The 11,767-nt window shown below is 45.3% G+C and overlaps 1 protein-coding gene across 1 annotated transcript; it reads right to left on the reverse strand.

Moving 5' to 3' along the window:
- LOC127591451 (E3 ubiquitin-protein ligase RNF34-like) lies at nt 1-11,488 on the reverse strand. Its single transcript, XM_052051653.1, has 7 exons — nt 11,331-11,488; nt 7,803-8,021; nt 5,799-6,266; nt 2,573-2,849; nt 2,462-2,485; nt 2,340-2,381; nt 1-2,097 (listed from the first exon to the last, which is right to left on the reverse strand). Exons 1-7 carry the CDS (start codon nt 11,334-11,336, stop codon nt 1,913-1,915), a joined length of 1,221 nt encoding a protein of 406 aa, XP_051907613.1. The 5' UTR covers nt 11,337-11,488; the 3' UTR covers nt 1-1,912.
- Between the last annotated feature and the right edge of the window lie 279 nt (nt 11,489-11,767).

Genomic DNA, 11,767 nt, shown 5'->3' on the forward strand with positions numbered 1-11,767 from the left:
TAGATTTGACTGCATTTTATTGAACTCAATAAATTGTTTTTGTTTGTTTTGTTTACCAAAATAAAAAGTTCCATCCAATCTAAAATATAAAGATCCAGGATTATGAGTGCTCTCCAGAAGACTGTAGCTGCCCGTGAATGACATCGTCCATTGACAAACACACGCATTAAATCGAAATAATAACGGATGTGAATGGGGAATGTGTAGCAAAAAAAAACCAACAGACATCCAAACCGACACATTTTCAAGGTCTTGACAAACCCGTCAGAAATACATTCTGTTCATAAACCTCCGAGCCTTGCCTCTTGTCCAGGAGTCGGGAACCAATGGCTCGCGAGCCATATGTGGCTCTTTTGATGATTGCATCTGTCTCGCAGATAAAAATAAATTTGCTCGCTTGTTTAATCCATCCATCGATTGTTCACTGATCGTTTCCTGTTCGGGGCTGCAGGTGGCTACAGGAGCAATTTTGATTGGATGATACTGGCCTACTTTGCCGTTTCTACGTCACAGGTAAACGCCTCCTTTTTGAATTAGCCCGCTCGGTTATTAGCACAAAGCTAACCCTTCGACGAATCAGATGGCGAGAACAACAAAACAAAAAATACGACGAATGTGGTACACTTCTGGACCGAAGGATTCGCCTTTGTGGAGAGAACAGGTTCTGCGGTGTGTCTAATTTGCAGTGACAAAATACCATCGATGAAACGGTCGAATATAAAGCGGCACTTTGACACCCGACATGCTACGTTCGCATCGAAATACCCTGCGAGACAGCAGAAAGGAAGCGTGCAAGCTACTGAGCAGGGTGCAAACTAGCCAACTGCAACTCCGTGCATGGACCCGGCAAGCTGACTATAAAATTCCGTTAGCTTTGCTAGCAATCGTGAGGAACGGAAAGTCATTTACATTAATGGTGAGTATTACAACAGAATTATTTAAAGGAATACATTCAAAGGCTCATTATACTACATTTTGTTGAATTCAGTGTTTAAAGTATATATGTGTATATATATATATACTGTAGTTGTATTATTTATTTTGTGTAATGAAACACTTTATCCCCCCGCGCCTCCATCTTGCTGCTGTAGACTGCAAATTTCCCCAGTGTGGGACTAATAAAGGTTATCTTATCTTATATATCTCGAATATCACTGAAATACATTTCCAAACATTTTGCTTTCATTGCTCAAAAAGGTTCCGAACCCCTGCAAGTCTAGCCCATGAAAAAATATACATTTAATTCATAACAACAATAGAAGCTATCTATATGCAACACATATACAGTAACGGCAATTCCATACACATTTTTGTTTACATGGATGAGCAGATATCAAAGAAAGTGTCTCACTTCCTTTGCACAACAGACTGAAGTGAAAAAGACCATGACCTCTGTCAGGGTGGGAAGAAGATATCATCGAGCAGCAGCTGTTATGATCAAATTGATGAAGTGAAAACTGATGGTGTTTGTCAAAATAAGAAATGATGAATAAATTGTGGGTAGCCCGATAATTTACACTAAACTCGCGTGTTCCGGATTCGCAGTCTTGCTATTATTTGGCCAGTAATGACTCAAAACAAATATAAACCCTTACTGTAAACTGCTTTCTACCGTCACATCAAACTTGCTGGCTTTGAAAAGCAAAGTTAAGAGGATGAGGGTGTTGGCGTGTTATTTGGCATCGTCTGCTAACATAAAATGTGGTGTTAAACTAGAACCAAGATTCTATATTAATGAAAACACACATTCTCACAAAATCTCTCACGCACACACACACGTCTCCTTTTTTTTTTAAGAGTATTGCACATGTTGCAGTCGACCGTGTCAACTCGAACCCCTGCCGTGTCACACAAGAACCGCCGGTCCAAGCCGCTCGCTCCCATTTCAGTGTCTTTAACGACGAGAGTTTTTCTAGGACTTGAAGACGTGCACGGCTCGCACTACGTATTGCCTGCAGATGGGGCACTCGTTCATCCTCTTGCCGCATTTGGTGCAGGTCACCATGTGGCCACACTCCAGCAGAACACAGTCAATGATGGCGTCCATGCAGATGCGACAAAGATTATCGTCGGAGGCCAGCTGGGCTTTCACACCGTCTGTGGGCCGCAAATAACACTTACAGACTCGAGTTACGTGACTTGATACGAATTGCAAATTAAGATGTGATGTGCAGTTTTATCCATGTGGCGTTGCCATCCTCACTATATCTAGACTGAGTGTATGGCTTTCAAAGGCATGGCCTCTCCTAGTGAGTGATGTGGGTGTCAGCGAGTTGGCTGGCTGTTAACTGGCTAACCCATTGACCAATATTCTGAGTAGGTAGGGAAAAAAAACTTACCTCCGACAGCACTGTTGCACAAAGGTGGAGGATATGCAACCACTTTGTAGGGAGAATAATAGGACAGAGTTAAAAAAAAAATCAGTTGTGCTGTGACAATCGTATAGTGAGGAAGTACTTACCTGCAGTAATGCTTACATTTTCCACTAAAAAGAACAAAAAAAGAGGAAAAAAAGTCATGTTAAAAATATCAAGAGGTAAAATATCATATTTTGAAAACAGTCGGTGCGTACTTGACTTCCTGTTGAGCTCGTTTTCTCTATAGAGGCGATGCACGCGCTCCAGCAGCTCCCACTTTTCGCAGCAGCCCGAGTAGTTGACAAAGTTCCTGGCGAGGATTTCCTTCAACTGGCGAACCGACAGCCTCTCAATGGCGTCCTCGTCGTCCAAATCGGACAGCGAGGCGCGGACCCTCCTATGCATGGCCGGGATCGCCTCCGTCGGGCTCGCCGTCTGCTCCAGATTGAGGAGCGACACGCTGGCCGTGTCCTCGGGCTCCTGAGGGGAAAACTAACAACAGAGCAACAATGTAAGGAACAAGTGACAGTTGGGGGAAATTAAGTCGAACAACGCTGCGTTATAATTTGGCCTTCAATCCGAACACCATAAGAATCAATTTCCAAACTCTAATTTTGGTGAATATTTCACCGTGAACCAAGTCGTCCTCGACACCATAGCACAATGCACCTCATTACGCGATGACTTTCAGTATCGCACAGAAGGACTCGAGCGCTGATATTGAGAGTACATCTGTTCCGTTATCTAATACCACAAGAGACATATTTGAGTACGCGCTCCACCGCGCGCACTTCCCGCTTAATGATTTTCTTTGTAGATGGAGGTCAGGAATAAAAGGAGACGGGAATCAATGAAGTGTTCCGTAGTGGAAAAGGAGACGAGCAAGTGCTTGACTCAACTTCGGTGTGTGTGTGTGTGTGTGTTCAGGCAAATTCCTGCTCCGATGTATTAAGAATGCATTGGTTGGCTAGACAGCACACAATCTCAGACTCCTCTATAGCTACTTTTTTTTTTTTAGGTGTTTTGATTTTTCTTTGGCTTTTTGTGTTTGTGTGATCCGACCACAGACGTGGGGCCTGAGACGGCAAAGCAAAAACGGATAATCGCGGAGTTGGAAATGTGGAATTTACCGCCATTTTCTAGCAAGGGGGACTGGCAGCTCAGTGCAACATGAATCATGCAAATTCAGTATTTCATGGTTAGGGCTGCGAGAATAAAATCGAATAGGTCGGATAAGTGGACCATAAAAATTTGTCGACACTAAAGTTTTGCTTATTTCTTGCAAGTACTCGCGAGTGAAAATAATGATTGAATGTGAACGTTGTATTGGCACCATCTATTGGTGGAAAATGATAATGCAGTCCAAAAATTTAAATCATTCATTCCCACTAACCCAGTGGTGAGCAAACTACGGCCCGCGGGCCGAATCCGGCCCACTGGTCTTTTGAATCCGGCCCGCCGAAGGTTGGTACACAATTAAGGTTTCGATGTGAATGATTGCATTCATTTCAATTGAACTTGTAATGACAGGCCTTTCACCGCCAGGTGGCGCATTGACTTGAAGTTGCAGAACATTGAGGGGGGTGGGGGGGTCTTTTCGACCACCTAGGACCTCTGTTCTACTTCTATTGGTCTGATCACAACCCATCTGCAGCAATATTAATAGAGTACTTTCATGCTTTTGTTGTGTTGATGTTTGATATGGACTGTCAACAAATGCAGTTTGTTTTTTATGTACCATAGCTCGTGCTGACCTGGCCCTTCTGTCAAATTTTAAAAGTCAATGCGGCCCCCGAGCCAAAAAGTTTGCCCACCCCTGCACTAACCCTTACCCTCAAAGTAGCGTTAGGGTTTCAAAGTCAGGTTTCAAACGAGGTTTAGGTTCCTAAAGTAGGGTTTCAAACTGGGGTTAATGGTTTCAAATTAGCGTTTCAAATTTGAATTTAGGTTTCAAATGTGTGCCTCTGTCATGCAAATGTTAGCATTATTATCTTTGTGAATGCATCACTTTTAATGCACCTTTTGTATAGTGTGTTTCCAGTATGTCACGACTTGTATATTATATTTAACCCACTGGAATTTGTAATTTCTTGCCACACAGTAGTTTATGTCCTATTAACAACAGAGGAAGAAGCATGATGCCCAGCAAAGTGCACAGGAAGTTGTGTGGGCGTGCGTTTTGTGTTTTAATGCAATGTTAATATAGTGCTCGGCATTGCGTTTGGTGTCAGCTGCGTTGCTGCAGGGGGTTGTCAACCTGCGCGCGCCTTACATAACTGACTCAGCCCATGTAAGCGACCTAAAAAAAGGCAAAGGGCTTAAGCCGCCTTGCTCGCTGGTCTGCATGTACACACATACACGCACGTACGCGCACACACACAGTGGCAGTCAGAGTGTAAATGCTGCTGCTTGCAGCTGTCGCATGAATGCAGAATCCACGCTGTGGAGAGAAAAATCAACATAATTGTTGTTGAATTCAGCTCGACAAGCACCAAGAGCAGGGCTGAGCCAACTTTTGTACTCAAGGGCCACATTTGATTTTCAAAAAGAGGCAGATGGGCCATTTGTGAAGTTTAAATGTCAACCAATTATTCACATTCTTTCCAATCCAAAAATAATTGCTTCAAATCGTGTTTTTTTTAAATAATCTAAAACATAGTTCGAATAAACACAATTAAAAGAAGCTTTATTTTAATTAAAAATATTTCGGCATAATTGATTGAGCTAAGCTACAAATAAACCATTCATTCATTCATCTTCCGAACCGCTTGATCCTCACCAGGGTCGTGGGGGTGCTGGAGCCTATCCCAGCTGTCTCCGGGCAGTAGGCGGGGCCCTGAATCGGTTGCCAGCCAATCGCAGGGCACACAGAAACGAACAACCATTCGCACTCACACTCACACCTAGGGACAATTTAGAGTGTTCAATCAGCCTATCACGCATGTTTTTGGAATGTGGGAGGAAACCGGAGTACCCGGAGAAAACCCACGCAGGCCCGGGGAGAACATGCAAACTCCACACAGGGAGGCCGGAGCTGGAAGCGAACCCGGTACCTCCGCACTGTGAAGCCGATGTGCTAACCACTGGACTACCGGGCCGCCCAAATAAACTAGCTCCCCCTACCCCCCCAAAAAAAAAACATTTTGACATTTATTTGAAACCAAATTTCAGGACGTTTCACTCATCGTCTTTTCATGTTAAGCTTTGCAGTTATCATGGCTTCTCCGTCTTCTCATGTTCTTGCTTCTCGCTCAATGTGTCACATGATTCGCTACTCCTTGTCCTCCTTTAGCGACAGCGACATTTGTCGGAAAGAAGTGTTGCTTATGCGCTACCGTGCAGTTGAGGTTAACTTAGAGGACTGGCCCCTCACTATAACTAGCCACACTAGCTAGCTATATTTTGTTGTAACCGTACTGTAATTGTGTGTGTCAGTGTCACCTGGCTTGGGGTCCCTGAGCTGTCACTTGGGCTGAGCACGACTCCCTGAGAGGCGGATCCAAGCGACTGTTCGGATGTTGAGTCGGCGGGGGAGGGCGGCGAGGCGGCGCGTGAGTGGAGGCTGTCTGTATCATCTTCATCATGTCCCTCCTGTTCCTCGGGCGTGTCTCCATCCGCTTCATCTTCCTCCTCTTCCTCCTCCTGCACCACCATCACAGGTCGGGGCGGCTCTCGGGTGCCCCGGTGGCACAAAACCAGTTCCACCAGGTCCTCCTTTTCCCTGCAGGTGTCGGTGGGGATGTTGCGGAGCAGCAGGTACTGCCGCAGGTCCTTGACACGCAGCTGCATGAGGCGTGGCCTCTGGAAGGCGGTGCCCCGCAGTAAGTGGCAGGTGGCGCAGCAGCGCAAGTTCTCCTGCAGCACTGAGCACAGCGCGCAGAAGCTCTTCTTGCAGTCGCAGCACACGTGCTATCGAGCAGAGGACACGCTTAGTCACCGTGCGAGGTAATTGGATGGGATTTAATGCGGTAATTAGTGGCGTACGTGGAAGTGGTGATTGCCGTGGGTGTCAATAAATGAGAGTGCAGCTCCCTTCACTCTTGCTTAGTTATAACGTGTGTCACTGACACCCACGTCACTCACCAGACCAGGCCCCACCTTTTAAAGCCGTACTCAGTCAAAGACGCGCATATTACAGGAAAAAAAAAAGCATTGACAGGCAGTTTCCACATACTCGCACCAAAGGGACGGCATCTGTCATTCGTTTTCATTCCACTCGAGCATCATTTAATGAAATGCTCTTAAATATTGCACGCCCGCATGTCTGACTCCTGTCGGCATTTTCAAGCGTTGATGGCGCCTCTGGTGGCTCCTTATAAATAAGCTTGAATCCATGCAAACTTTGATACTCCAAAGTGTTCTCCCCCGAAGGCGGTGCTGAGCTCATTGCAGCTGCTGTTTGTAGTGGTAAACACACACATACTGTTGGGATTTAACCCAGAAGTGTCAATCATCGCGCAGTCCACCTGATGGAGAACCACCGCCACGGCTGATTTGAATTTCTGTTATGTTTCTTTCCAAGAATGTGAATATTTGGAAAAATCATTGCATATTAAATCACAACCACAACATGGCGGGGTTGCAATTAGATTGTTTTTCAAAAATCGTAAAACCCAACTCACCATCCACTTTTACACTGAGCAGCTGGGTGGATTGACGCTCGAAATGGCTGCGAAAGGAGGTCAGCCCAATTGGTAAACATTTGCTTATCACTCACGCGCAAACGTGTCTCGCTTCCGCACCATCATCGACACCCTAACCCCACGATCGCTTGCCCGCTAATCCCCTGCACACTTATTTAAAAGGTGGCCTGAAAATATCGCGCTGACTCACGAACGGGCTCATCGCTGCGACTGCGTTTTGCAGTGAGAGCGAGCAGGAAGCTGGCACGTGCCTGTCTGACTGGCACACGCACATGCACTCTGCCATTATACTCTGACATGACCATCCCTGCAGAAATGTCAGCGTGACAGAATACGAGTTTCGCGATTTGGGTATCGTTTGCAAATACTGCACAGCCACCGATAGGAAAGGTTGACTGAATTTTCTGGCGAGGTGCTATTTTTATTTTGGTCCAAATGCTTCGGGCACACGATCACCAGGCTGTGACTCTTCACGCGCTATTAACGGGGACATATTGTGGAAAATTGAGTTGGTTTTTTTTTTAGATTAATTGGTCAGACCTTCTAACAACTTGTCATTAGTGAGATTCCAACATCTAACGTCAATGACAGTCTTGTCGCATATTTCACTCACAAAAGGTGTTTCGGTGTCTCAGCCTGAACACTAGGGGGCACTGTGTAAAACGAATCCACAGATAAGACATTGAGAAGAGTGGCGCATTTATACATGCGAGTGGGTCTGGCATTATAAACGAGTCTTAACTGTCCCACTGTCTCCACAGTTGCACAAAATCAAGTGAACTTTCACTTCGCCGCGGCTTACCTTACGTCTGAAGACGGAGAAGGCCAGTCCACAGGCCTTGCACAGCTGCCCGGCGCTCCCCGAGCTAGGTGGCGGGTACGTGGAGTACCCCGCGCTCGGGGCGAAGCGGAAAGGCCCGGCCCCGGCCCCGAAGCCGGGCTGCTGAGCCCGCACCGTGCCCGTGCCCATCACCTCGTTCAGCAGCCCGCAACATGACGCCCACATGGACGAGGCTCCCGCCTGGTGAGCACAAACACACCTTGTTGCAGGAAGCGCGAATATGTATATTTATACGTTGGACCTGATAAAAGGTTTAATCTTTGGTTTCATTCAATACAGTATTGTATGTAAAAAAAAAAGATGACTGCTTCACGGATTTCACTTCACCTCCAGCGATAAACGAGGGATTGCTGTATTTTATACCGGCGCGACTCAACTCGGTTGGATTCAACGCACTGGCACACACGCACTGCATCTTTTAAATGAAACAGATTTTCCGATTCGCATCGTTTTTGTATGGGAGGGCTGGGGAGGAAACGCTCTCGTTGAATGTTCTGAAGTCGGTTTGTTGATGACATAAAACTGCGCAACAGCAACTCAACAGCATACTAATGAATGGAGGAGACATGGGGCATAGGGAACTCTGTCTTCCTCTACTCTACCAGGCTGTGTCAATCGATAGCTGACACACACACACACTCACACACAGGAGCACATTGTGTAGCTCTTTGCACCACACAATACAGGAATTCACCTCTGGTTTCCGGGCAGCTTCCTCCCAACTCCGACTTGTCACATACACGCTGTGATGTGACCTCGGCCGTCTGCTTCGGGAGTGTTTACGTAATCCTGAGAACAAGGCACTAAATGTGACGAGGGGAAGCTCGAACCCTGCATGGCCTGTCTATTTAATATGACCGTACGTGAACAGTGAGTGGACCTTCGTTTTCATTGGTGTTTCTTTCAGGATGACATTGCATTTAGATGCAGATCAACACCAATGTAGAAGGACCATGATGCAGTGATTAAAAAAAAAAAAGACAATAAGACCATTTGCATGCAAATGCTATGATTCAATGTGACTAATAGCCTGCATTAATACAATTTGAAGCTGGTAGCATAGGAATTAAGTTAAATCCTATTTTGTAATGTACACTATTGAGGGGTTTAAAAAAAAGGGCATGGAATGACGCATTTCAACGTCCTGCCGAGATTAGTGGCAAATATCAAAAGATTTAATGACAAAAAGAGGCACTGTATAATTTAAGTTTTGGACACATTTAATAGTATATTAGTGATTCAAATGAAATGTATAGCACACACTCATCAAGTATTAATTCTAAAAGAGTTAGATATTTAGATGTGTTGTGCTTCAAAGTTAAATACAACTGAATTATACTTAATGAACATACGGTATTTCAGGCGGCCCCCAAATCCGGTCTGCCACAGCCCCTTTTCAGGCTGCTTACATGTTTGCCTCCTCCAACGCATCTGATTCAAATGATTGGTTCACCAGCAAGTTTTATAGAAGCCTGATAACGATTCCTGATCATTTGAATCAGACAAACGTGTGAAACAGGCTGTACAAGGGCGTTCAAGGATGAGAGTTGGGCACCCCTGCTGTGTTGGATTTTGTAAAAAAAAGTACAAGCCACGGTGACATTATTCACAGTTTGAACATTTCATTCAGTAATTCTTGGATTTAACGATAGAGGGCACCTTCACACCACACTTCGAGACGGGTGGATTATGGTATTTGTCTCCTTCCGGTGTCTAATTGAGGAAAAAAATATATATTGCATATGAAAAGACTTATTTCCCTCTGATGAAAATGTATATTTTTTTCTCTCAGGCACAGAGTAAAACCAGGACATGAATGCATAAATGCATGCCTAATGGTATTTATCCAACAGTCACAAGAGAAACTCAAATGTACAATGCGCAAATTGCCGATGTGTGTTGAAGCGGCCCCCCGAAGTAGTCAAATCTCGTGTGTGACATGCGGAATGAACGCAGATAAAACTCAAAAAAGCTCCGACCAAGAGGGTTGAGATTTGTTCCTGCATAATAAAGAGATTTAGGAGACTTGGAGGCGGGACTGAAAAACATTTCTAGCCCGCAGAACAAAAACCACAGCCGCGGGGATCACCGCACAGCATTTTTTTTTTTAATAGCAGCAGAAACCTGTGAGACTCTCTTGCCTTCCCGATAAGCTCGTTTTTGTGGAGATTTATTTAAAACTGGGGCAGAACAAAAAAGATGCTTTTCAATTGGAATCAGATTAATCAACAAAGTGTCACTTCCATTATTCTGGGGACAGGCTAATGCGCTTTGGCCAAATGAAAACTGGAAGTGTGACAATTTGAAAGGAAATTTAATCCAGTTGTTCAAGTGAAAAAAAAAATGAAACTCACATATCACAATCAGGCCCGCTTTTACCCAACGGGGTTACCTGGGGTTGAGCCTGCGGGCCTGAGGTACTCAAAGGACTGATATCACAATTAATGACACTGGATTCACTTTTCCAACTTTTCCAAATAAGTGTTTTTTTAAAAAACGAATTTTGAATCATTGTGCAGGTTGAACCGATTAGTTGACTCGTCCACATTATTGCTCGCTTCGTGACACTGTGTGACAGCAAATGATTTAACCAAAAGTGAGACAGGAAAAAAATGACAGTACTGTACACAATAAAAACAATGGGTTCGTCTACACTACAGTATTTTTTTTTATTTAATATAGCAACGAAGCAGCAATTTCCTAGTCACACGTGCAAGGAGAAAATTCTGCAACACATCTCTCAGTAAGATGCAGTGTGCGCCGCTGCAAAGTGAAACCACAATTCTAAAGCTATTTTTAACCAGGCGTCAATTAAAAGTGAGCTGAAATGGTCTTGCACTGGATCTCAGTTAGACCGAATATTAAGATGCGTCACGACACATTTACACACTAATTAAATTGTCATGTAATACACACAAACGCACAAATTTGAGACATATCTCCTCGGAAGGAGCTGCACACTATGTTGTGATGAAACATATGACGTCATTGCTCCCATCCTCATCTGCAGCCAACAGACACCGGGGAGAACCCCGACACACACAGTGTGGAGCAGAAGGGCGATCCTCGCGTCCTCCCCGAGATGTCCCCCAAACATCCCCCCGTGCAGACGAGCACCCCCCCCACCCCCACCCCGCTCCTTCCCTCCGATCTCGTTAGAGCGGATTAAAGCGATGAATGGAAGGTGGCTGCAGCGTCTTTGCATCCACTGAACGCGACTTCACGTTTGTAGCCTTCCTCGTTTGCACCGACCACACACACAAAAACACACACCATGACCCAAGATAACCCATAAGTCCCGAGAATGACCACCACTGCACTGAAGGGGGTCTCCTTATATAACCCCGTGTAAACTGTCATCAATCACCTTAGCAGTTGAGCTGTGGCATCGTGCGTATAAGCTCCATAAACACAAGTGAGGAAATGACATGTCACCAGAAACAAGTACTGTAGATGACATTGGGGAAGCCGGGGGTGGGGGGCACCTACCTTCATTGCGCCTCCTGTTTAAGGGATGTGCAGGCTAATGCAGGAGCCACGGTCATCGCAAGAGCACGAACACAGAGTCAAACCATTACGTCTTGCCTCTCTCCTGCCTTTTTATGTTTGTGCTTTGTGTGTACGTGTGTATGTGTGGAGTAGTTACAACGTCATAACCAAAGACGGGACCGACAGCCAATCAAAACGCGCGTACAGGGGCTGTGTGTTCAACAGCCAATCCGTCTTTACGTAACAGCGCCGGGTGAAAAGACGCATGTGCGAGCCCTTGGCTCACGCGTCACGTTTTTTTTTTAATCTTCACACAGCGGCAATTCCTCACGGTTGGCGTTTTTATTTCTTTCTCACCACCAGTCAAATAAGGTGAACCTCGCCAGCTTGTTTTTGACGTGTCATAAATTTATCCACGGCTGAAAAATACTTTAGTG

This window comes from Hippocampus zosterae, chromosome 18 (assembly GCF_025434085.1).
Source record: "Hippocampus zosterae strain Florida chromosome 18, ASM2543408v3, whole genome shotgun sequence".
Classification (NCBI taxonomy): Eukaryota; Metazoa; Chordata; class Actinopteri; order Syngnathiformes; family Syngnathidae; genus Hippocampus; species Hippocampus zosterae.